General features: G+C 35.3%; 2 protein-coding genes across 5 annotated transcripts; both read left to right on the forward strand.

Annotated features, from left to right (window-relative positions):
* The first annotated feature begins 251 nt into the window (after positions 1-251).
* On the forward strand, positions 252-12,523 carry LOC117923684 (la-related protein 6A). 3 transcript variants are annotated; one of them, XM_034842093.1, is made up of 12 exons: positions 252-479; positions 3,419-3,500; positions 7,560-7,676; positions 9,195-9,289; positions 9,488-9,559; positions 9,642-9,721; positions 9,816-9,900; positions 10,949-10,996; positions 11,103-11,171; positions 11,251-11,385; positions 11,772-11,934; positions 12,045-12,523. In XM_034842093.1, exons 1-12 carry the CDS (start codon positions 339-341, stop codon positions 12,170-12,172), a joined length of 1,215 nt encoding a protein of 404 aa, XP_034697984.1. In that variant the 5' UTR covers positions 252-338; the 3' UTR covers positions 12,173-12,523. The 3 variants fall into 3 exon arrangements, with proteins under 3 accessions (XP_034697984.1, XP_034697985.1, XP_034697986.1); XM_034842094.1 differs by having other exon boundaries at positions 11,841-11,934; XM_034842095.1 differs by lacking the exon at positions 7,560-7,676.
* Positions 12,524-13,208: 685 nt separating this feature from the next.
* On the forward strand, positions 13,209-26,878 carry LOC117924189 (phospho-N-acetylmuramoyl-pentapeptide-transferase homolog). 2 transcript variants are annotated; one of them, XM_034842769.1, is made up of 8 exons: positions 13,209-13,547; positions 13,786-13,854; positions 15,965-16,191; positions 22,847-23,294; positions 23,410-23,474; positions 24,792-24,985; positions 25,587-25,795; positions 26,443-26,878. In XM_034842769.1, the coding sequence occupies exons 1-8, from the start codon at positions 13,278-13,280 to the stop codon at positions 26,623-26,625; spliced, it is 1,665 nt and encodes a 554-aa protein (XP_034698660.1). In that variant the 5' UTR covers positions 13,209-13,277; the 3' UTR covers positions 26,626-26,878. The 2 variants fall into 2 exon arrangements, with proteins under 2 accessions (XP_034698660.1, XP_034698661.1); XM_034842770.1 differs by having other exon boundaries at positions 13,456-13,547; positions 13,758-13,854.
* Positions 26,879-27,233: the final 355 nt, after the last annotated feature.

The raw sequence follows: 27,233 nt of genomic DNA on the forward strand, positions 1-27,233 counted from the left end.
GATGCACATGAATATTCAAGTATCAAGTAATTTTGGTAGACCTTAGCCTACTTTACTACCCTTGCTTTTAGGCAAAAGGGTAATTTAATTTAATTTACAAGGCAGCACATACATCCAAAGTCTTAAGTACCAGAGGTCCAGTCAAAGTGAAAGTTTAGTTCATCGTTAGACCCAGAAAATGACAGAAATGACCCGAGCAAGGGGCATCGACCGCTATAAAACGCCCTTGCCAAAACGCAGACTGAAGAGAGAGAGAGAGAGAGAGAGAAGAAGAAGAAGAAACGGGCGGGAGGTTTTCTCATTTGCCTCTTCCTCCTCCCCTCCTCTCTCCTCTCCAGATGGAATCCTATGAGATCTCATCTCCTCCTCATGATCCTCATTTCTCTGCCCCCGGATCCCCTCCGCCTTCAGATGACACTCACTTGTCTGCAAACGACGCCCTTCTTGCTGATGATATCCGAGGCAAGATTATCAAGCAGGTAATTTTTGGTGTTCTGTTTCCAGTGTGTTGGCTTTGGATTTTGGATTGTAGAACGCTTGACTCTGCGTTTGGTTGCTGAGGAATGCGTGGAATGAGATAGATTTAAAATTTGAATATTAGGTTTTGTTTGTTTGGGTGGATAAGTTCTTTTAGCTTGATTGCTATGTTTGTTTTTCTTATGATTTTTAAATTTTAGGAATTAATGTAACTGAAAGCATGATATCTAGAAAATTTCCTTTCTGTTATCATTCAATTCATAGTTTTTTTTTTCTCGGCAACTAACCAGTGGTTTGTTTTCTTATTGTTTTTGGGTTCGGAATGCTTTTATGTGAAATCTCATGTTCATTTTTTTTCCTTTTTTTGGCTCTAAATGGCTTGGAATTCATTTTTCATGGCTTTTGGTGTTTGTGGGGTCAAAATTTGCTTCTGGAAGGATGTGACTTCTGTGATTTTATTGATTTGATATGTTAACTTGAAGGTTGTTGTGCTGAATCTGATGCCAAATGCACCATGTATCTCCATCAAGCCAAATTACCAGAGTAACACTTATTAGGCTGGTTTGATTTGGTTTCTATTTTTTTTCTTTCATTGTTTTAAGAAAACATGAGTAGAATTATTAATAGAGAAATCATGTTATTCCTTTGCAAATGATGCTATATAGTAAACTTACCCTGTTCATATGGAGAATTTCAAGCAAAGAAGCTCTACTAAATTCAATACTTCTCTAAATTTGATTTAGAAAGTTCTGATTCATGTGAATGATGCCATCACAAGCGATAATCCTATTGGGAAGCTTTTAGTCTTTCCACCTTGGTAGGAGTTTAACTCCATCCCTCATCCATAGCTAAGGTGCCTTACTTGCCTGATACAATTGCGTGCATTACCTAAAGCAGGTGTCTGGGGTTGGCTTCATTTATCTGACCCTTTGACCAGGATCACATCAACCAAGATAGTTGGAATAGAGAACCAAGCGCGGACTAAAGTGGGTGAGCCTTCTGGAGCAGAGGATAGGCTTTGGGTGGATATGCATGTGATTAAACTCCCGAGGCTCCTGCAGCTCCTCCTGCACCTGCAACAAGCTCACTGGTTAGGACTTTAGTAAAGCTCCTCCAATGGTCAAGTGAGTGGGGGGACAAAAAGATTTTTCTTGGTGTGCTCTTCTATGAAGGTTTTCCTTGTATGGTGAGTGGCAAATGATGGATTATGAGTGAGGAATGCTCTTAGTTGAAGAGACTACTCCTGATGGCTAGGATTTGTTTGATTTCCCTTTTAGTTCAACTATGGTTGGATCTACTAGAGTTGAGTTACCACCATCCACTATCTGAGTTCACTGTACACATCTAGGGTGCAGATTTCTTGGCATTCATACCAATATGGTGCTTGGTTACTTACCCAATTTCTAGAAATGCTTGTAGAGGCCAGACCTTCGTACAGTGGACTAGCCCTTTATACAAGCCACATGATTTCTCAAAGTAGGGCCATTGTTGGTGTGCTATTTATCCTCTGGGCAAGTCATTGTGATTGAGGGGGGATTCATCCTGAATAACTGACCATGCCCTTAATCTGATCATCCTCCATGGTCAAATCATGATGTGGCTTGCAGATGCACATATGCTGTCCTATTCAGCTTCAATCAGTGAGTTGCATGGGGAGGGTTCACTCTCAGTTTGACCATGTAAAGTAGGGCAACAGGTTAGCAGGATGTATTGGTTAAAGCTTGATATCTGGGCTCAAAGAAGCTGCCATGTAGCAAGTGTTTGGTTAACATCTTTTCAAGGACTATGTACAAGATTAAGCCCAATACAGGTCCATCACACATGATATCTCAAAAAAGCAAGCCAAACCTAACCAAGATGGTAAAATTTGCTTGGGCTTAGGTTGCACCTGAAAAGTTGCGCTTCTAGTTCTTCTTGACAAATCTCTTTGACTTGAGATTGTCTTTCTCAAGACTGGAGCAAGTTTATCTGTCCTTGGCTATAGATTAGTCGTGGCTCTGCCTCTACATAGTCTTCAGTCACTGCCTCTAGTAAAGGGATCAGATTATGACATTAAGCATCCAAGTGTCTGATGCCACATGAAATTTTCAGTGTTGGCTGCCCAAGGACAGCTAAAAGCTAGGGAATATTTGATGCTTCTTATTTCTGGTCAAACACAGGGTTTGCTTAGTACTGTTATTTTACTATCTTAGTTGTCTAAACGAATAAGGAAAACAGATAGGTAAGCATCATTTAAACACCTAGTTTTCACTGTGTAGATTTTTCATATAGGAATCAATGGCTGAATTTTGGTAATGTTTTATCAGTTATCAGCATGTGAAGGGGCAAGTTTATAAGATGAAATGAGTTTGAATCAATACATTTTTATAAACTGTTTTGCATCATTTTGGGAAGTGAAAAAGGCATTAATTTGGCTATTTTACATCTAATTTTTATTGTTGTGTGCTATTTTATAGTTAATTGTACATTCAATTTTTATTTTATTATTTATCATGTACTTCATTAAACACGTTTTCTGGCATGCACAATTGTTAAAAATGCAGTATATGCACTTCAGAGTTTTAGATGCACTCACCTCCATTAAATACTTCTTATATTATTGTGTGACTGAAACTTATGAGAATTTTTATGGTTGGTTTCTTAAATAATTTGAAAAATCGATTCTTTCTTTCACACATGATTGCAACATTACAACCTAAGGCGGTGTTGTGTATCATGGATTTGCCTATCTATGAACAAAACTATAATTAATCTATTGCTAGATTAAACTTAAATGAATTAATCTATTCTAGATTGAACTTCTTAAATGACTGGTCTTGTAGGAACTATGGCCTTAGGTTTGTTTATGCCTTATAAGTCAGAACTCCTTTGACAATTTCACTGATTAAAAATTTAAGCTGTTTCATTCTTAAATGTCACTAAATGAATTCCTTTTATGCAGGTAGAATATTATTTTAGCGATGAAAATTTGCCCACAGACAAGTATTTGATGAATTTGTTGAAGAAGGACAAAAATGGATTTGGTAAGTGTGCAGTTTTTGTGTATTGAGAAGATATTGCTCCTTTCTACATTCAATTTCTAAGATTTGATTATGTATCAAATTATCATCATTTCAGATGTTTTTGGAGAAATTATAAATATTTTATTGAATTGAAGAATGTGAAGAGCAAAGTTTACACCTCCAGTGTATTATCAGTTATACAAACTGTAGAAGTTTGATATGCCCATGAGGCATATCTCATATGGCAAGGGATTGAGATGTGGATGAGGGAGGTTCTTGATGTGATTCTTTGTCTGAAAATTACCTATGAGAAAATAATACTGTAAGTCTGATATGGAAAGTTGGGAATAGCACCAAATAATCAGGACAGCATAATCAGAAAGGCAACAAGTGACACAGAGAGCCTCTTTATCTGCAGCATGGCAGAAGGCTTTGGTGTTTGGACTTTTTTCTGTACTTTTTGAGAATTTAGAAAAGCTTTTCTTTTATTGATAAAAACTAGAGGGATGTAATGTTCTTCAAGGCAATACAGACACAAAAAGTAAAGGTCAAACAGCAAAAGTTACAGAGAAAACATATTAATTCAGAGTAAAATTCCCTTCCATCCATCTAGTTGCTTGGATTTGATTTTGGGAAACTACATCCCAACTCACCATCTCTTTACCCACTTCATTTTTTTTTTTTTTTTCAAAAGAAATTCAAGATTTGATGTAAAAGGGAAAACACGCCATCATTTTCTTCATCACCCGCCCTAAACCCTAACTAACCACCCTTCCGCTTCTTTTCTCCTTTCCCTTTCCTTCCTTCACCTTTCCATTTATCTTCTTCTTTAATATTTCTTTAAACTGAAAGAAAAAAAGGGAAAAGGTGGATAGCTCATTGCGTGACCATGGCATGCATGCCTTGCTGACACCAGCAAGGCGCTGTATGGCTACACAGTGAGCTCTCCCTGATTTTTCTTTTCTTTTCTTATTTATTTATTTATTTTTATTTTATATTTCAGTTAAAAAAACATTGAAGACGGAATGAAGGGGAAGGATAGGGGAATGGAAAAGAAAGGGAAAGAAAGTGAAAAGGGAAGAAAGAGGAAAAGGAGTTAGGTTAGAGTTCTGGTTGGGTATAGTGGGTGAAGAAGATGAGCCATTTTTACTCTTTCACATCAAGCTTTGAATTAAAAAAGAAAAAAAGAAAAAAAAATGGTGGGTGATCATATAGTTTTGGTGGGTGGGTATATGACCAACCTTGGGTTTCATTATGATGTCCTTTTCACTACTTTTCTTCCTTATAGATGATTGAGCTGCTGTTTCTGATGATGATAACTAGTAATGGTAACGGTTCAAATGAATAAGGTGTTTATGTCCCTACTCTTCTAATATCTAGTTTTTAATTTTTTTCCCTTGCCAGTTGGTTGTCTTTCTGTTTGTCCTTGTCAAGTAAGTTCTTTTTGTTCTGGCACAATTATAGCTTTTCTGATTTTCATGTTTTTTCATAAGGAAACTTACAGGGTGTTGCTATTAGACACTATTGCAAGGTGTTGGTCCTGGAAATGGGATGTGGCTGCGTTAATATTCAATACTTCTTTCTGCTTAGTGGAGGAATTCAAATGATTGGGAGTTGGATATCCTGGAGCAATTTCTTTTTTAACTCCAAGGAAAGTCGATGAAGAGGGAGGAGGATAGGGTAGTATAGATGGATTATAGCAATGGAATTTTTTATGTGAAAGCTTTTATTCCATATTGGAGCCAAATTGTGTCATTCCTTTTCCGTTAGGGATATTGGGACCCTTGGATTCTGTCTTAGTTGATCTTTTTTGCCCGGGAGGCTTGTAGGGGTAAGCTGTTGACTTTAGACCATCTTCAAAGAAGAGGTTGGTCGTTAGTCAGCAAATGTGCTCCGCAAAGTTAAGGGAGAATCTAATGACCACAGTTTTCTTCATTGTAGCAAGGAGACTCTACTAGAGTGTCATGGTTCTTTTGTGGGAAAAAGGTGAAAGAAGGTGTGGAGAGCCCTCATGCATTTTCTAGACTATTTGGAAGGGAAGTAACCAAAGATGGTTTGATGCACTTTCCTTAGTAATCTCCTCTTGTGGCTCAAGGTGTACATAGATGAAAGCTCTATGCCTTTATTTGATTTTGTAGATTGGTTGGGTTTTTGTTGAGGGAGGGAGTAGTTTTTTTTTTTTTGTTTTTTTTTGGTTTGCCTTTTGGTTCTCGTCCCATGTACTTTGGTGCGCTAGTTTTTTTTGGCACTTTTCATATATTTTGTCTAATTTGCCTATTGGGGTGGAAGAGAGAAGGAAGGGGGGGTTGGAGAAGCTTCTTTATGCTTAGTGTGAAAAAATACTTCTCTATCTTTTTTACTACTCAAGTTGACAAAGCCTTATCCTAGCTACATAGGGTGGCTACTCAAATGCTTTTCAACTTCAAGAGCATTGACTCAACGGACAGAGAGGTCTTAGAGATAGGAGCAAGATCCATTTGGTAAAAGGGTCAGATGTTTGTAAGGCTAAAAATTTTGGAGGCTTGGGGATAAGAAGATTGCAGAGTCTCAATCAAGCTTTGCTAGGCAAATGGCTATGGAGATTCTTTGTTGAGTGTGAAAGTTTGTGGAGGAAGATCATTTGTGGAAATTTTGGGGAGGTGGAGGGGGGTTAGACTACTAGAGTGTGGAGGGAGTCATTTGGGATGAGCCCTTGGAAGGACATTGAAAAGGCTGGAAAGAGTTTATTGCTAGAACTTCTATCCGCATAGGAAATGGTCGCCGTACAAGCTTTTGGTGGGACATGTGGGTGGGGGCCTTCAAGCTAAAAGATGTTTACCCTACTATTTTTAGGATAGCTTCCCATAAAAATGCTACAGTTGCAGAATCTTGGAAAAGAGAAGGTGATGAAGGTGTTGGGAGGTTCATTTTAGAAGACCCTTCCAAGATTGGGAGGTAGAGGAGGTGACCCGCTTTTTGGGTTCTCTTGACCCGTTAAAAGTGCAAGAAGGTGAGGACACTTTACGTTGGAAAGAAGATAGGAGAGGAATTTTTAGTGTCAAGTCTTATTATTGTTCTCTAAGTGGGGAGAATAATTTTGTTTTTCCGGAGAAGGAGGTTTGGAGATCCTGTGCTCCTCTCAGAACTTGCTTTTTTGCTTGGGAAGCTGTTTGGGGGAAGATCCTAACTATAAACACCTTAATGAAGAGGGGATGACAAATGGTCAATAGATGTAATCTATGTAAAGAGAATGAAGAATCAGCCAATCACATTCTAATTCATTGCATCAAGACAAGAGAGCTTTGGACCTTTTTATTAGCCTCTTTGGAGTGACTTGGGTATTTCCAGATTTAGTAAGAAATCTCCTTCTTCAATGGAAAGTTAAGGGGTTGCCAAAGAAGATTAGAGCAGTGTGGCGCTTGGCTCCCATTTGTTTATTTTGGTGTGTTTGGAAAGAGCGTAATCGAAGAACCTTCAAAGATGAAGATCTCTCCGACCAGGGTTTAAAGGATCTCTTCTTTCGGACTCTTTTTGAGTGGACTAGGGATCCTTTGGAGCCGGATTCCCCTCTATGTTGATTTCCCTTGATACTCTTTTTTGTGGTTAACTTTGCTTTGTTTGTTTGTGGTCTTTCTTTGGTTGAGGTGTGTTTGGCTTGTTTCTGTGTATACAACCTGTATACGTAGGGCGCACCACCTCCTTTTTTGGTATTTATTAATACATGCTCTTGTTGTCTATTAAAAAAAAAAAAAAAAGTTTCTTAGAGCCTTTTATTTCATTTTTTAAATTTTCTCATGTGCACATTGTGTCCTCTACTGGTGTATGTCATTGTTATTTAAGGTTTTTCTTTAAATGTACATTTTTAGATTTTGTTGAAGAAATACCTGACTGACAATTACATCACAAGCAATTCCTCACTAACAATTTACTTTTGGCCCAAAAACTGCGAAATTTTCAAAGAATTCTTAAAATTTTCTAATTTCCTAGTTCTGGAAACAATTTCAGAACAATGTTTTAATCTATATGGCAAGCATCCTATTTGGATGAATATAATTTCTAAAGGAAACATGTTATGGTTTACCAAACTCTAAATTGGTTCAGGTTGGCTGTTCCTTAAAGCAAGAAGTATGACCTTCTGGGAGATAAGTGATGAGGATGTTCACACCTTCTATGTTCCTCCTTGTGAATGCAAGAAATATGAAGAACAAGATAACTTGGGTAGTGTGCTTGTAGTACAATAACTAATCAGTGTTGTTAATCTGATTATCATTATAAATGAGGGTTGCTGCCTAAACAATTATTAAACTGAAAACAACAGTGCCATGCCAAGACTGTTGCTTGCTGTCATTTGTCTGAATAGAGGACATTGAACAGACCATGCCTGATAATTGAGTGGCTTACCTCTACATGGGGTTAATGGCATTTAGTTATCACCAACGAAAGTTTTCATGAAAAGAACAGAGATTATGAAGGTGATGAAGTAAAGCAGGTACTTCTGACATGTAACCTACCCTGGATGTTCTCCTGGTGCAGTCAATTGTAGCTGTGCTGAGCGTCTGGGATTGGTCTGAATGAAAACTGCTGACTGATTCCTCTCTGGTTGCTTAACTCTTTATTGGCTTGGAAATGCCCCTCTTTTTAACCTGTGGCCAAAAAACCTTTTAGTTCAAATTTGATTTTAAAACTGCACAATAATTCAACTGATGGAACGATCATGTTAGAACCCTCAAACAATTTTGTAATCAGAATATCATAATTACAAAACTGAACAAAAAACTATTATCTTCAGTCTCTCTCTTCCTCTCTCGTCCCCATATTTTGTATTCATGATATGTTTGTGGTGTTTGTTTCTCAGTTAACCTCATGATAGATTTGCAGTTACTAGCAATTTCACATTAGTATTCATTTGCCCTTTTTTTTTTCTGCATTCGTTTTTTTGTTTCTAAATTATTGTAACTGGATCTCTATAGAACTTTTATTTTGATAGGCAAATGAACAATTTATTAAAAACTCCAATAAAAAAGGGGGGTTGAACCTGAGTACACAGGAAGCATATAGAGATCACCAAAAGGCGAGAAACAGGAATCTCTTCACAACTTTTTTACCAAACATTGTGATGATTAACCACAATTTAAATTTTATGCCTTTTTTTATTCTGTTTGGTTCCAAAATTATATGAAATATCTTTGTGGTGCTGCTTGTTAGTGAATATTGGAAAGTGCTTTGGTTTTTTCTGTAGTGTACAAGGGTAGATTGATGGTGATGCTATGTAAAATGAGTTGATGGTATATGGTGGAATGCCTGCTAATCAGCTTCTTCCCTTCATATGCGTGTAATAACTAATGCCCTTTATAGAGAACCCTCTGAAACAGAAGATGAACATGCAAGTGGAAGGAATGTAGCCTCAAGTATTGTTTAATTGAGTTATGGAGGAAGTTAAGTGTTGTTAAACGTGGGAATTTTTACTGGACTTGATATGAAAGCATTGTGAAACCTATTTTATTTTTCTTTTCCTTTTTTTTCCCTTCAATTTTTGGTCAAGAATTTTGGTCTGCGATTGTTAAAGTATTGGATTTTCTTTGCTTTGTAGCTTTTTCTATATAGTCCTGATGGCTTTTTCAGTCCTACTATTTATTATGCATAGAAGTACCAATTATGTGTCCATATTTGATATTTGTTCATACTTTTTCTTTAATTGAAATGGCACTGCAAATCTATGGCATATTGCTCTTGCAGTTCCGATTGCAGTTATTGCTTCCTTTAGGAAGATGAAAAAGCTCACCCAAGACATTCAATTAATAGTTGCTGCGCTCAGGGAATCTTCTCAGCTTGTAAGCTACTTCTTTGTTAACTAAAAAAGATTATTCTCCATTTGAACCTGATTAAACTCCTGTTTTTGTGTTTCCTCTGTGAGGTATGTAAGGGCCATAGAAAGCGTGGAAACTTATTTTACCATTTAGGGATTTAAGCTCTCTTTTTTTACCCTTACACAAGTCATAACCATGAATTTATTTCCTTGGAAACTGTAGGTTGTGAGTTCAGATGGGAAGAAGGTAAAGCGACTTCATCCTCTTTCACTCACTGAGGTCAAGGATTCAAAGGTATTTAACTTGTGGACATTCATTTTTCACTGTGATATTTTTATTCAAGCAATTTTGTAGCATCTAATTTGTGCAACCCTAGATATGCACTGTTTTGATAGAAAATTTACCAGAAGACCACTCAACCGAGAACATTCAGAGAATATTTGGGGCAGCTGGAAAGTACGTCGTTTTCCACCCTTTTCTTCTTTTATTCCTTGGTTTCTGCTTTCTGCATTTAATGTTTAACAACTATTGATGCTTTGTAAATGTACAGCATAAAAAAAATTTGCATTCATGACCCATATGCCACAGAAGAGTCAACAAAAGACAGCAGGGTGGAGAAGCTGATAAGTGGTAAGGTATGGAGTTGAATATGATTTGCTTTTCCCAAGATCCATCAGAAGAGACTTGATAAAATTTCTATAAGCATAAGGTGGAAGACTGACCCACAATGAAATGAAGGCTGAATATTATAAAATTTTATGGTGAAACTGTAAAGGAAGCTAAGCCAAAAAAACTCAAGGTTATATACTTAATACTGTCAAATAGAAAACACTAATCCTGTGAAGCTCATTGAAAGCATATTTCTATGCAATCTTTAACCTTATCAACATATGAAGCATCATTGACTTTTGTCATAATGTGAAATGTTTTTGCCTGTCACAAAGATTAATGTGACACTCTGTTCTCAATGTTTCTGGGAAAGACTTTTATAGAAAAGAAAATGAAATTGCTAAGGTGTTGTTTCTACTTCTTATTTTTTGTTTTCAAAAACAGAAAATGGTAGTAACTTGCATATATGGTAGAATAGCTTTTTGAGACTTAAAAAAAAAAAATTGATGATTTTTAAAAACTGTTTGAAAAAACCCAAGGCATTAAAAATATTTCTACTACCTCAAATTTCAAAAAATATATAGTAGTTTTAAAGACATGAGGTAAGTTCATACTTTTTATATGAGAGTTACTGTATTTTATATAAAGGTTACAACTATTTTCTATTTTTTAAAAATAGAAAACATGAAGTGTATTCAAATGAGCACTAAATTGAGTTGTTAATTTCTGGAGATGCCCCAAGGCCTGTGCCATAAAGATGAATATGTAGTAGATATGTGGGCCTCATACACACAAACACACACACACCCCTATAAGAGATGTTAATGTATGAATCTTGATTTGATTAAAAGGTAGCATCTTTCTAAAATTGCGAACACTGCCATTTTTTGTTCCAACTGTCCAAGTTAGAAGCCCTTTTTTAGTAGCAAAACCAGTAACCAGAAATACACTTCAACAAGAAAAGGGGGAGTGGGAATTTTCTTGTCTACTGCTTTTGTAGTTTGCATCCTATTTACTGAATGGTGTATTAATTTCATTTATAACTTTATTTATCCTTCTGGTTTCTTTCTGTAGTTACATGCTATTGTGGATTATGAGACTGTGGAGGCTGCTGAGAGAGCTGTGAGTATCCAAGTTTTCACTAGTCTAGACATCTATTAGATATTTGACTTATGATCTGTGGATGATTAATTGTCAAGACTTGGTGCTTTTCTTGTAATTTTAACAGGTGGCTACTTTAAATAATGAACAAGACTGGAGAAATGGAATGCGGGTCAAGCTTCTTCACAAGCAAATGGTACTTGGTTCTGTCACGTCTTTTCTACCCTTAAGTCTCGGTAACGAGCACAAACATTAATTTTCTATTATTGCTTTAGGGCAAGTATGGACAGAGAAGAAAAGGCTGGAAGGGATCTGATATGGAGAAAAATAGCAGTGTTGGAGCAGCTCATCCAGCAGGAGATGAGGAGAATAACTCAAGTGAGCGTCATGATGAAACACCTGATGAAGAAGTGAGTAGTCTTGTTACTCCTTTTAGCCAGTTACTGATATTTCCTTTTGGGCCCTTAAGGAGGCTATCCAAATTGTTCATCAAGTGCATAATGTTAAGATATTTCACACTTACTATTTTGGAAGAATGCTTACCTTACGTATGACATTTTGATATGGAATTGTCTTCTTACTATTGCATCATGTACACATCAGTAGTATTTCCACTGACATGAATTTTCACCATATGATTGTATTCCTAGCATCATTTTCCTCCATCAATCTCTTTTCTCAGTGACTGTAGGGTAGTGCCAAGGAAACTGTTGTTTGTTTCATTTTATGAAGTTATATTCAAAGAACTTGTTTCCTCCCATGCAGCTGATGCATCATGAAATGTTATTGTACTTAGCTTTATAGGTCAACTACTCGAATCAACTACCAGCATGCAGTCATGTGTGCTGCTTCTCTTTTGTCTCAGGATGGAGAGCATTTGACGAAAGAGAAAAATGGCCCAAGGGGCCGGAACCGAGGGCGATCAAGGGGACAGAAATACCGGTGTATGAATGGACAGGGTATTTAAACAGGCCACTGCTCTTGCTTTCGGTTCCTTGCCCTTTTAAATCATTAGTTCCATCAAATTCAATATCTTCAGTACTGATTGTTATTATTTTAAAATTTTTAGGTCATGGAACTCTCTCATCTAGTTATGGTGCTGAAGGCTCAAAGCCACCTCCCGGCCCAAAAATGCCGGATGGGACCAGAGGTTTCACAATGGGGCGTGGGCGACCTCCTGTTTCCAGCCAAAACTAGCAAGTACTCGAATCACCAGAGCCTGGGCAGTCCTAATATTTCAACTAGTTCTCCCAAACCGTCAGTGATCAGTATGAAGGGAAAGTGTGTTTATGTGTGCACTGATCCAAATGTGAGCTGTATTGGGATGTCTGATGTTTGTGGTGTTTTCGGTTTGCAAAGGAATTCTAGTGTTAGACACCAAGTTTTGGGTTTGCTTGTGGATTATAGTTTGTTAAATGTGTAATATACTTGCTGAATTGTATTCATGAAGTCCCTTGCCTCGACGGTTTATGGTGCCTTTGGAACTTCACAATAGGAATGGAATGGATAGTAATGAAGGTAAGAAAAGAGAAATCAAAATATTAGTAAGATTTGGTTTAATTGTTATTTTTATTTTCTTTCCCATTTTTTATTTTTATTTTCATTTTCAAACATAATTTTATGAATCAACGAGGATGAAATCAATTTATTTATTTATTTTTTATTTTTTTATTTTAGTGTGTTTGAAAATGTTAATGGATGAACATTATTAACTAACGATAATGGAATTGGCTTTTGATTTTTTTTTCTTTAACGTGGCTTAAAATTCAAATTTGAAATGCAAGGTGGAAAACGGAGCAGGGGTCGCAAGACTCATAATTATAACAGCTGATTGATTTGAAGTTGACGGCTAACCTCGCCTGAAGAAAATTACTAAATCAACGTGACAAGTGCTACTTTACATTGAAGTGTGACCTGCCTTTCCTATGGCTTAAAAGGATGAGAAAGAGACATCACGTTGTCTTAAATCGAGAAAAGAGACAAAGTCATCCCCTCCGCCACCCGCACACAGCACGTCTGCCCCACCCCGCTACCTTCAGTATCATTTTCCGCGTGTTGAAATTGAAACGGAAAAAATGTATATACAAAATTTTTTTTTTGCACCTTTTTCCAAGTTGTTTTTTTTCGTCTTTTTTTTTTTTTATAAAAAAAAACCAATGGAAAAATGCATTTCGAAAGCCGTTACCATCGTGTCATGCAGAGTCGAAGTTGTGAAGAAACAAAGGCCCACGGGTCAACCCCGCGCCACCTAACCAACACAACAATCTTACACGCGCTATAACGCGCGCGTGACTAAAGGCTCATGCTACTGAAATTTTCGAAGTCTTCAATGGCTCAATCCACTTTCCTTCCGGCAAAGCGCCTTTCGGTGCATTTAAACGGCGTCGTTCTCACTCTGCTTCTTCTCCCACGAATCCACGATCTGATCGCTGCATATTCATCATCCATCACAGTCATGCAATCTTACTCTCTCTCTACCCTTAGTTTTCTTCTCCCCCGCCACCGCCTCTCTTTTTCGTCACCATTCCGCTTTCCATCTGATTCTCGCCGCTTCCGCTCCTGCTCTCTCAAGGTATTTGCATCTGTTTGATTCCCGAAAAAAACCGAGTAAAAAGAAAATAAAAAGGGTTTCTGAATCTTTTGTTTGATATAGTTGTGTTTAGAATCGGTTCAATTGATGGAAAATCTGATATTCAATTTTTTGCTATTTGTCTCTTTTCTGCACATTCTCTGCATTCTTTCTGGTCTTTTTTTCAATAGATTATTTTCGATTTAAATGTAGATCTGCTCAGTTGGCTGTTTACGTGTAGTTATTAAATGTTCGAATAAATGGACACGAGTCGCGGCGGAGGCTTCTCCGAATTAGGGCCATGGACGAGGTATTTCTTTGCTTATACGTATATCATGCTTGAAATTGCTGGAATGGTAATAATTTTTTAGCTTTGGCATCTCTCTAAGGCTTGAGTAAAGCCTGTTCCAGTTGCCTGGTCAGCTGGTACATATCTGTATCACAAACCAATGAATCAAAATTAACATTCCTGTTTGGATGATTAGGTGGCTTTCAGGCAGTTGTGAAATACTGAGAACAATATCAAGATAATTTTCTTATGCTTGGATAGTATGGAATAATGCTGAGGGACATTTTTTTTTATGGGTAAAAAATGCTTAGGGACATAAAAACTAAGGGGCAAAAAAAGGAAAGAAAAGAAAATGTTAAAAGATTTTCCTCCCCACTTTCCTTTAGAAAGAGAGGGAGAAGTTTGAGGAAATGCATTCTTGGACGATTTAATTTTGTTTCTTTCAACTTTTCCATGGATAATTAAGCAAGAAAAATGTTTTATAAATTTTCTTTACCTTTCTCTTGTATCTGTTTTTGGTCTCTATTTTTTTCCCTCGAAAGGAAAGCACCAAGGAAAGAAAAATCATTTTTCTCTGTTGCTAATTTTTGATACTTGGTATATCAAAGCATATTGGAAATGTAGCTTGCTAAACAAGAATTATTTTTTACTTAAAAAAATGACAATAATAAAAAATTGTCATTACTAATAAGTCAATAATAGCTTGAAGATTGGTCATTTTTCCTTGATTGATGTAGGCAATATCCATCAAATGCAGGGTTTCTTTCATTTTTTTTTTAAAAATCATGGTGACTTCAATTTATGTCACAATTCGGCCTAGTCAAGTGATTCATATCCGGGTAGGGACCAAATAGTTGACAAACCACAATATATTGGACTTTCTTCTTAAACTTGTTGCAGCCATGGCCAGGGAAATATGATTTGGTCTAATAGAAGGTGTGGTCAATATATAATCTAGGTTTTTTTTTCTAATTTATCAAATTCTAACTCAGCTAATCCTTGATAAAGTCAATTAGCTTGAGGTTCCAGTCAATTTTCCTTTATCAGGAAATATATTAAATGAGTTCTTGTATCTTGGGTGTTTGAAAGTAAGGAACAGATGGTTCAAGAGGTAAAACACACTTTTCTTGGTAATCTTGTATCTTGGGTTAGCTTGTACATAGAGGAAGGCTCAATACCTTTAATTGATTTTGTAGATTGGGTGAGCTCTAGATGAGAGAGGGAGCTGTGATCTTTTGTGTTGTCCCCCTTTTTTGTTTTTGCCTTGTGGTACCTATTGTGTATGTCCTGTGTACACCTTGATGTATGGCTTCCTTCCTTATTGTTAATAATATTTTCTTGCTTACTTATAAAAAGAAATTAATGAGATAATATTAGCAAATGAATTATGATTTTGCAGAAAAAAATATCCTCTCCATTCCCAACAACCTAATGCATACCCTGAAGAATGATATAACTGTTGTTAAGATTTAACAATACTTCTTATGCTAGCTTATCTCTAGAGAAGATCTTCAGTTCAAAAAGTTATTTCAGTAACAACTTTAGGTTCCAAAAAACAACTATTACCTTGTTACTCTCATCCTAATATAATGCTGATTTTTTGTGACATAAAATTGTTATGAGGTAATTACAGGTTTTTTGTCGTGCTGCGGTAACAAAGTACAAAGTGAAGAAATTAAACTGCTCCATTGTGTTTTATTCCAAACTTTTATGTAGACATCTAAGGGATTCTCAAAAGCAGACACTAGATCATTAATTATAGAAATGGCCCCAATTTTCATTGTTGGCCCCATTGTCTGTGTTGGATTTTCAAATGCTATGTAAAATGCTGTCAAGCCACTTGGTTCATAGGGACAACCAGACATGCTTTAAATGTCACCAAAATTATGATAGATAGAAGGCAAATTCTCTCTCTGATCACATCTTCATCATTGAAAGCTAGGTTGCCATTTGGAAATGCAACTTTCCCTTTGTAGGCTGGTGGATATCACATCACATTTTTACATATCCTTAAACAAATGCAATGTAATATTGTATTTTGAGATGATTACCTTTAGCAACTTATAAACACCCACTGCATTTGAAGTTCCATTTTTTCTTATTGCGCTTACTGCATTTGGCCATCTAATAGGGTTTTATGGATATTTCTTCACTTGATGATTGGGGAGACAATGAGGGGATTGCTGGGAACATGTTACCATCAAGTGACAGTGAAGATAGTGATGGAGAAATCATAATAAATCCAGTTTCTGATATTGATTTGGCTACCAGTAATGAGCGGTTGGTTTCATCTAATGATGCCTTAACAATGGCTGCTCACCGGTTCGCAATGATTGGGAAAGGACGCAAGAAAAACAGGCAAGAACACCTCTTGATCATTTAATTACTGATGCACATTTTAATTACCAGATATTTTTTGATGCTCATGTTAAGAATTGTCTTTCTTTTAGTTAGGTATTGTACCAAATTCTATTTAAGAGTGGTTCTTTCCTTCTTTTGCTTAAATCGTTTAAGTCCTTTGCCTTACTTTATTGTCATGAATTACAAAATTGATAGAGTTCATGTGTTCTTATGGCCTTGCTCATGTGCCAAGGGCATTGGATGGGGATATGGGAGGATCTAGGTTCAAGTCTCAATAGGGCAAAAGAAAAGAAAGAGTTGCCTATCAAAAAAGGGAAAAAAAACTGATAAGAGTTCAAATGAATTGAACTTTATTTGATGGTGGTTCTTCTATTCTTTTGCTTAAATCTTCTAAGGTCTTTATCTTCCTGCATTGATATACATTATGAAGTTGATAGGGTTCATTTGAAGCTGAGAACTAATAAAATAAATGTTGGGAGGGTGAACTATTCCATTATTCAACACTATGTATATAGCTTGAAGTAGATCTTAGTTAAACACTATATTAACATATGATGTTCCTTTAACTAGGCTGTGAATTTTACTGCTTGCCAATCTCTCAATTTATTTGTGGAGTTATTGCTTAAGGTTTTTACTGCATCTGAAAGGCTTGACAGTTGCAAGTTATGACTCACCTAATGATTCAAACCTCATAGTGCATATGATATTGGGGGCCCTTAATTGCTGGCTTGTATAGTTCAATAATATTGTCAAAATTTGAAGTGGAAGTGAGTGGACTCCTGCACTTGAGAGTTCTAATGCTAAAATGCTTCAATATTCTTTCCTTTTACTTTACCCATGCCTGAAAGCTCTTTAATATAAAATGTTCAAGTTTGGTTCCTATTTCTAGACCACTTTTCCTTTTAATTAGTTTGTTGGTTATGATGTAGGGCAACCCTAGAATGGTTGTCTATAATCAAATAGGTGGGCTAGGATTTCAACTTTTTAGGGTTTAAGAAAAGGAACAAGGAATAAAAGTTTTATAACAACGGAGAAAAATAAAATAAAATATAAAAAAAGAAAGATAAAAGAAAAAGAGATGGAATCTTAGAATCTCACTAAGTTCGTCAAGGAATTTCATATTAAGTCAATTGGGCACTTGTTAAGGTTTTTTTTTTTTTACCCGAATGGGTGCTTGTTTACTTGTACTTATTGGCTGGTTTGGTAGTAGGCCTCTAGTTAAGGTTGTTTTTCGACTAGACTAGGTGCTTGTTTACTTGTACTTATTGGCCAGTTTGGCTGTGGGTGAATAGGTATTGCATACCTTGAGTCACTCTTGTGGCACCTCTTTTCAATAGATCTTTTCTTTACCTATCAAAAAGAAAAAAAAAAAAGTAAGTTTGTCAAGGAATTTCACTTAGAAGAAAATCAATGGAGTCTCACCATTGAAAATTGCAAAGTATGTGAAGAAAAACTTAAATGTGTTTTTTGTTTGATAGGCAAATGAAAAGATATATTAAAAGCGCCTAATAGGAGGCTTAGCATAGTGCACATGAAGTATACATAAACACCCAATGTAGACAAGAGGGACAAAAACAAAAAAAAACCCTCTCCTTACTTTAAGCTCAACTAATCTATGAAATCTATCATAGTTGTTGTGTTGTCCTCTATATACACCTTAACCTAATTCACAAAAGTATATATAAAATCGAATTTGATTGCTTGGTTGAATTGTTCAACATCATTAAGAAAAACTTAATATTATCGATTCTCAACATTTGATCCCATTTCATGTCAATTATCTTTATTTATAAACTTTAGAAAACACAATAATTTGAATAAAACTATGAAAGAGTAAACCCAACCTATGTAGTAACTAATTAGGATTCATATTTCTTTCTTAAAACTATTAAATCTTCTAAAATTTAAAAATAAAAAATAAAAAATCAGAACCTCCCTCTTTTGAATTAAAAACTTACTTTATATAAACTTCTTGTTATGAAGTTTTTAATAAAGAAAACTTCTAAATTCTAAGGACTCAAAATAGAGATTTTATTTTGGAATATAGAAATTTTAAAACTTCTTTAAAAGAGAATTAAAAAATTTCTCAAGTTCTAAATAAAATTTAAATACCAATTACTAACTAATCATGGTGCCTAAAAAACTGAAAAATTACCTAAATACCCTTAATTAATTTAAGATTTTTTATTCTTTAATTCATTTCTTGAGTTGATCTTAAAGATTCATCCTCAACAATTTCTTCCATAATAGTAGTATGGTGGATAGAATGGTTGTTGAATTTGGAGGTTGTTGAATTCAAAGGAAGATGTTGGTTTGGTTTTGGTTCTAAATTTTGAGGTCAAAGGCAAGGTGGGTGGAAAAATGTTGAAGAGGAGTCATGGTGTTTCTTCTAGGATTAGGTTTGGTGAAAAAGGGCTTATCTTCTTGTTAGATGGTGTAGAGGTTTGCTGTGAAGAATTGGAAGTTCTATAGGATAGATTGGAAGGAGAGTAAGAGGGATTACAAGTTAGAATTGCATAATAATAGAGTAGGGAGGTTCTTGCAATGCTCTATTGTTTTAGCAGAAGCAAAGAAATTCACCTTGATTGTAAGGGGGGTGGAAGGTGTATCTCCTTCTCAAAGGATTAAGCATGTGGTTTAAGTTGCCTACCCTTGAAATTGGGAAGGAGGGTTGGACTTCCTTGGTAAAGGTTCTTCATATGTAGAAATGGTGAGTAAGGGAAGGGGTGAGGTGGTGGCAGATACAATGTGGGTTCATATGGTATGGAGGATATCAACAAAAATATGGAATGACTCACATGGTGTCTTATAGGTGTGTAGGGTGATTCCTTTGATAAGGTTCCCAACATTATTTCACTGAAATGATAGGCAGTGTTCCAACATTAGGTTCAGTGAGAAAGACTTTGTCTTCTTGTTAGATGGTATAGAGGTTTGTTGTGAAGAATTAGAAGTTCTATAGGATAGATTGAAAGGAGGGTAAGAGGGATTACAAGTTGGAATTGCGAAGCAATGGAGCAGGGACATTCTTCCAATGCTCTATTGTTTCGGTAGAAGCAAAGTGATTCACCTTGATTTTAAGGGGGGTGGAAGTTGTATCTCCTTCTCAAAGGATTAAGCATGTGGTTTAAGCTACCTGCCCTTGAAATCGGGAAGGAGGAGTGGATTCTTAGTAAAAGTTCTTCTTATGTAGAAATGATAAGGGAAGGGGTGAGGTGGCAGACACAATGTGGGTTCAAATGAGAATGGAGGAAATCAACAAAAATATGGAATGACTCAAATGGTGTGTAGGGTGGTTCCTCAAATAAGGTTCCCAACATTATTTTGTTGAAATCATGGGTAGTGTTCCATTTACGCTTAAAGGGGACCATTCATATGGTGTTTTAAGAAGGCTCACGCATTCTATTTGATTTTGAAGCATTTATTTTGCGATTGATGGTGAGAAATTACAAAAGGAAGTTGTTGCATTTGGAGAGGTGGTCTTTAGAAGTTGGTTGCTTTAGGAGTGGGGCTTGTGCCTTAGAAGTGTGGGTGAGGGATGTTGAGTTGCCTCTCCACTTGTGAGGAAAGCATTTTATTTTTTTTTTAAATGTTGGGGACACTTATGGAAATTTGTGGCTATAGACGAAGACACAACCTTTCCTTGTAGCTATGAGCTAGAATCTTGGTTAAATCCAACGGGAGAAAGTTTCCTTCTACCATTCAAGTAGTGATGGGGCTTTCAAACCATTTAATTGTGGTGGGCAGCTCTGCTACGGGTGATTTTGGGAGATCCTAAGAGGAATTCCAAAGGACAAGAAGTTAGGGACAATGTTGTGAGGTCTCCATGCTTTGGAAGGAGTGTGGGCTTGGATGGAGAGTAACTTGAAAAGGATGAAGATTACATGTTGGACTGGGGGCAAAAGTTTCTTGCTAAGAGGGAGGTGGTCACAACATTTGCAGAGTATGGTAGGTAGGAGTGGATTGGGCCAACTTGTGTGTGGGGTAAGCAAAGAGTGGGTGGGAAGGGAGAGTGGGAAATCAGTGAAGTAGGTAGAAGATGTTAGGATCTATCCCTTAGCATCTTTGAGGGGCTATTGTCAGTGTCATGCACCAGAATTTCAAGGGTTTGGTTAGTTAGTAGTAAACAGTCTTGGTTTGCTTGTAAGAAGCTCATCTGGGGACTCTATTTTTTTTTTTTCTAGATCTTTAGGGTTATATTTTTGTATTGGATCGTGGTTTGTTGTTTCTCTTTTCCCTTTGCTTGCCTTTCAGCACTATTTGTATACTTTGTGTGCCTCTTCCAAGCACTTTTTAGTCTCTCTATTTATTTTACCGATCAAAAAATAAAATAAAAAAACAAAATCCTTCCAACTAAGAAAAAAACTCATCCTTGAGTTTTAGTGACTACAAGGTCAATGGAAATCCCAAGAAAATGTCTTCCATTCTTTCTTTCTTTCTTTCTTTCTTTCTTTGTCAACCTACACAAATGAATTGATAATGCAAAACAAAAAAACTCTTAAATAGACCCTTTTAAACTCTTTATTAGATGCAACCACTAATTGAGATCTTGTAAGTGTTCTTCAAGTTTATTTTTTGGTAATGTAATAGAGGATTTCAAAATCTCTCTGATTGAAATATGATGTTGGAACTTGTTAATTAATCTTTTCAAAACATGACAATCAAGCCTTCCATTAAACAAGGAAATTGTAGAAATAGTCCTTTGATATTCCTTATCACAATAATGCAAGATTCTTGAATTTCCAAATTGGTTGTAACAATCTCTTTGGAGATTCAACCATTACCTTTCCTATTGCTCAAATGAACCCTAAAGGACCACCTATAAGTGTATAATATATTCTATTCAATACTAGCACTTGTCAAGACTTGCATAAATCTACTTGGTACATTGGTCAATCCAAAGATTATGATTAACCATTCATATAACTCATTTTTTTAGGAGTTGATAGACAAGAAATTCTATAAAGGTTCAATTTTGCTTGAATAAAGTCTTTAGTAGACAACTTATTAACTTGCATTTTATAATCAATGCACTCCTTGTGATGTGTATATTAGGCAAGTAAATTTGGTAGAGAAGAATCTAGAAGTAGATCAATACCATGCTTTGGATTTTGCATTAGTGCTGAAACATTCTTTTGTATAATGAGAATCGAGTTAGTAGACTCTACTTGCATCTATTTTGCTTCTTTAGGCTCTCTTACAGGCTATTTTGAGATTAGTTCCATTATATCTTGCATTCTTGAGTCATCATTGACAACTTCTTTCTCCTTACTCGTAACTTCGAATTGCTTCTTACTTGGAGTATTTGATGGTTATTTTGGTTGAAAGACTATTGAGTTCTCCGATTGTTGTTAGATTGTGAAATTTCCTTCATTGGATAGAGAATCTTCTTATGCCTATCATGCATAAGCGTATAAGTATTCTCCATCATGTTGTACTCTTTTATAAAAAAGTGATGATCTTCCAAGCATAATATAAGCAACTTTCATCGATAGAATGTCACACCATACTGATAATTCAAAATTATTAGAAAAATTAAATGTTACTAAACAATGAGAACTCATTGAAATAGGGTTGTCATCTACCCATGATATCTAATAAGGATTTGGATGCTTCTCTATCTTTAGATTAAGCTTCTCAACAATATCTTGTGAAGCTAAGTTAGAACTACTACTTGCATCAAGAATCATAGTGTGAAGTCCCCCTTGGCAAACAACATGAGTTTGGAAGATGCTAGTATGTTGTCAATTTTCCCATTCATTTGTCTTTGGTATGTTTACTAATGGTTGTGTAAAAAAATTGTGTTCTTCAATCATGGTTGCTTAAGTTGCTTTACTCCTCTAGTAGTATCTTCAAGCCAACAACTTTTGCTTTGATGCCAAAACTAATGTAAGACAACCCTAGAATGATTGTTTACAATAAAATAAATGGGCTTGGGTTTCAATCTTTAGGGTTTAAGGAGAGAGGAACAAAGATTAAAAATATATAGCAATGAAGAAAAATAAAATAAAATATGAGGAAAGAAAGATAAAGAAGAAGAGATAGAATCTTAGAATTTCATTGAGGCCAGACTTCTAAATGACTCAAAATAAAAATTTTAGAATAAAATTTTTATTTTAGAAAATAGTAAGTTTAGAATTTTTTTTAAAAAGAATTCAAAACCTTCCAAATTCTAAATAAAACTCAACTACCAATTACTAACTAATTATTGATAACTAAAAAACTACAAAATTACCTAAACACCCTTAATTAAGTAATTTAGGATTTTTTATTTTTTAATTCTTTCCCTCACTTCTTGAGCAGATTTGGAGATTCATCCCCATTAGGTTCACATGTAGACAGTCTACTTTCTACATAACAATGTATTTAGCTTCCTGAGGTAATTTACCTTGCATTAGACTTTAGACCCCTCAGTTCAATACTTCGTTTTATGGCTTTTGATTCTATCAAGTTTTCATGTAAGGAGGTCACATCTCTCCCCTCCAAATGATTATACGCAATTATCCTGTTATAGGGCTTAACATGGCTTGAATTTACCATGACATCTTACTTTCAGATATTATTTTCTCAATATGGGTTTGAAATTACCATGAGTTTCTTTGCTATCTACAGACTTTATTTTAACCTCTTCTTTTTTTTCACTATCTATGTGCAGGATTAAGTATGGAATTTTAGTAAATGCTGGACTGATAACCTTCTTGACGATGCTTCTTTTACTTGTGGATTCTTGTGCATGGCGTATTGTTAGACTACCTTTAGAACCATTTTACTTGACCCGCCCCTTTTTTATATCCACAGTTTTAGTGTCTGGTGTGGGCTATATTTGTGTGCCACTACTTCATGGTTTAAAGATGCACCAACTCCTTAGGAAAGAAGGGCCTGTTAGGCATTCCTCTAAAAGAAGAACACCCACGATGGGTGGCTTGTTTTTTGTTCCAATTGGTATAGTTGTTGCAAAGAGCATGTGCTTTTCTTCTATTGAAGTTTCCGGGGTGGCAACTGCTACTCTGGCATTTGCTGCAATTGGCCTATTCGATGACGTCTTAAGCCATGTCAAGAATCACAATAGTGGTTTATCCGCATGGATAAGAATTTTGCTAGAGGTAAGCTTCTTTTATTGTTTGTTATTTTCCTGTATTTTTTAATGCTTTCAGTTATTTTGTCTTCAAAATGGATTGTTATGAGTCATCAATAACCTTAACTTGTTGTGCTTTATAGGTAGCTGCTGGGACATGGTTTTCATTCTGGTTGGATACCACAAATATGTCATCACCCTACTGCATGTATACCTTCTTGTAACTAATCTGATCAACATTTGTCTGATGGTAACTCACATATCTATTCTCATAACGACAAATTTTCACTAAACAATTGGAACTTAATTAATCTGGTAAAACAATTTTGTTTGATGGCTAAGCACGTGTGAAAATAAGTAATTGGCATTTTGTCTTTCTTGACCTCCTCCACTCCACCCCTAAACAAAAAAAAAAGGGAAAAAAAAAATAAGAATGAATGAAAATGAAAAGAAAAATAGGAAAAAAGAAAGAAAGATAGAAAGAAAACCCCAATGCAGGTAGCATGGTTCAAGAATTCACATGACTGGTGTGTGACTTCTATGCCTGATATTTTCTCTGTTCGATATAATTGGATATTTCACTCCATAAAAAAAAAACAAATTTCGTCAAATACAAGTTAACCAAGGCAAAAATTGAGAACTTACCTATTTGATTCATAAGAAATTGTTTCACACGTGCATTGAAAGAAAAACTACATAAGAATTTAAAACTCTTTAAACACTATTAATGAATACATCCATTTTGAGCAAATCACACAATATTCTGAAAATGAGGGATATGGAAGTGTTCTGATAGTTTAGTTTTTTTGCTTACTAAACAACTCGTATATATACATCAACTTGTAAGTCTAATCTTGAACCTCTTTTACCTATTATATCCTTTTTCTTGAGCTAGAAACTTGTATACTTATTATGTGTGATGTGTTGACATTTGTGAATTAGGTGTGTAAAATCATAGTATCAAATTCGAGATTTAAGAAAAACTAAATTCAGTAAATAATTTGAGTCTGCAAATTTATCAAGATGCTAACATAAGTAAGTCGTTAAAAGTTACTAAGTGAAGTATTTGGAGTATATGCTATAAAATTTTGATATATCTGCTAAGTGAAAATTCCAAGTATTGTTTAGGTTTGTTCAGAAACTTTGGGAAAAAGTGTGATTTGCACAATTATTCTATCGTGCATTATCACTTTATCCTTCATTACCAGAGTTCTATCATTTTCTAATAGATTGGCAAACTTTGTTCTTAACTGAAACATTTCTCCAGATGTTCATACTTTTTGAATTAATTGTTTACTATTGGAAAGCATCCTTTTCAAGTTGATATTCAATGTTGTTATGATCCTAATAACCACAAAACTTTTGTTCGGAAGTGATGCCATAAACATATAACTTCTGTTCAAGTGTTTGTATATTTAACAGCAGGATTTTTTATCTGTTGTGGAAATGATCCTCTATAAAGACTGTATTCTGTAGCTGTTTTACATATGCTGTTACTGAGATCCGTTGTTGGTTTGTAATGCAGGAAAATGTTGATTCCTCTGCCTGCTCCACTGGGCCTTGTGTGCCTGGGAAAATGTTATCTTTTCTTGACTACATTTTGTTTTGTTTCCATGGGAAATGGAGTTAACTTAACAGATGGCCTTGATGGGCTGGCTGGAGGGACTGCTGCATTGGCTTTTATAGGAATGTCTATCTCAGTGCTTCCAATATGTCCTGGTCAGTATGGATCCTCTTACAGTAAATTGTAGCTTAATTTGGTGCAATTCCTCTAAAATTATAGTCAGTGTCAAATGTTATAATGTGTGGAAGGACAGAATTGGATTCTTGTCAACATTCGACTCATATCTTGGATATAAAGGTGCTACTGTTTTAGGCGACGGTAAACTTTACAACCTTTTTACTTGTACAATAACATATATTAAGACTGTCAAATAATTTAACTTGTGCTCAACTTGGTAAACCATGCAACTTGGACTTGCAAATTTGCATGATATTTGAAATAATTTAAAGACTTCATCTTTAAGGAAGACTTTGCTATCAATTATTGAGATCTGGGAGGCATCATAACCACAATGCTCCAACCAAGGAGTTGCACCTATATGTTGATCATGATGGTTCAAAAAAAGGCAATTGCAGTATACAAGGGAATATGCCTGGTTAAAATTTTAGCTGCTTTTGTTTTCAATTTTTGGTGATTAGAAGTTATATCATTATAGTAAGTTGTTATTTTGAGTCTCTGTATTACCTAAATAAATTTAAGCTTCACCATCCTGGGTATATTTTGAGTACTCACTTATTGTTTTTCATTCTAAACCAGACCTTGCTGTATTTGGAGCATCAATGGCAGGAGCCTGTTTTGGTTTCCTTTTGCACAACCGCTACAAGGCATCTGTTTTTATGGGTGATACTGGATCCTTGGCACTAGGTGGAGCATTAGCAGCAATGGCTGCTTGTACAGGAATGTTCTTTCCATTATTCATTTCATCTGGAATCTTTGTCCTGGAAACAGTATCAGTTATCATGCAGGTATTCATTTTATTTCATTTTTTCCATGGGAGAACTTATTTTTTGCTGCAAAAACTACCTATGAAGTTCAGACTGCCTCATTCTGGAAGTTTCTGCAGTTTTGAAATCTTTTTTCCCCCTTATCATTCTTCCTGCTCTGGTTTGGCATTGACCTTTCTTATTTTATTGCCACAAAGCCTGCATGATATGGCTGCAAATTTTGCCACCTTATGTAGTTTGGATTGGTTCCATCTTTTTCTTTCTTTGTTCTCCTTCCTGCCCTTTTATCCCTTTCTCGATTACTATTTTAACCATGCATTGATGAAAATAAACATAGAACATTCACTTGTTACCCTTTTGTTTGATGCTACTTTGACTAGATTCTAGGTTGAGCATACTCTTTCTTTGATCTAAATTGAGCTTTTCTGGAAGAACATGCTTGAAATGGATACTGGACAATGCACTGTTTTATTCATAATGTTACCTGTACTGCTCTGCTTTTTCATATATACATATTGAGGAAGTAGATCGCATTTCTCCATTGATGACTTGATTCTTATTTATTATTTGATTAAGTTCACTTCCCATATTTTGTTACTGCAAGTAAGAAATGAACAGTGGTGGGGCAATTTTCCTATATGTGATTACTGATTGTCTTAACGCCCTAGGTATCCTACTTCAAGACCACCAAATTCTTCCAGGGAGCTGGCCGCCGCTTGTTCCGGATGGCGCCGTTTCATCACCACCTTGAATTATGTGGACTCAAAGAACCAATCATTGTTGCAGGGGCATATGTTATATCATGTTGGTTGGCCGTAGTTGCTGGATATGTGGGTCTTATTTCAGCCTAACTTCCAGAAGCATGTATACTCTTCTCCTTCTTTTAGGACCACATAGGCTATAGTTTTATACTTTCCTTTCTTACTTTTGATCTAAAAATTATTCTTTTTCCAGCTAATATTCTTTATTAGTTGCTTTAGATGATGTGCAAGAGAGGCAATAAAATTCATGTAAATAACTGGTGTTTATGCCATTTTTGACCAGAAGTTATACCAATTGTATGAAACTCCAAGCATAAGTACAAAAGTATCTTTTCTATTGCAATATGTAGTAATAATTACTTCCAGCTGTAACCACTTAGATGTGTTTATTGCAAACTTTCTGGGTTCACCACTGGGCCAAATTGCTTCCTTATCATATTATATGCACCAGACTAAACATATACTAAAACCTTCATAAAACAAAATATTAAAAAAAAAAATTAATAAACAAATTAATTCTAATTTTTTTTATTTTTAAATTTCATTTAATTGATCACTAAAAATATAAAAAATTATTGTGATAATTTTCTTAACAATTTTTTTTTATAAAATTTGTATATTAATTAAATATAAAAAATATAAATATTAAAAAATTTATTCATATATCATTATTTATTTTATATCATTTAATACAATTA

Source organism: Vitis riparia, chromosome 10 (assembly GCF_004353265.1).
Source record: "Vitis riparia cultivar Riparia Gloire de Montpellier isolate 1030 chromosome 10, EGFV_Vit.rip_1.0, whole genome shotgun sequence".
Lineage (NCBI taxonomy): Eukaryota > Viridiplantae > Streptophyta > Magnoliopsida > Vitales > Vitaceae > Vitis > Vitis riparia.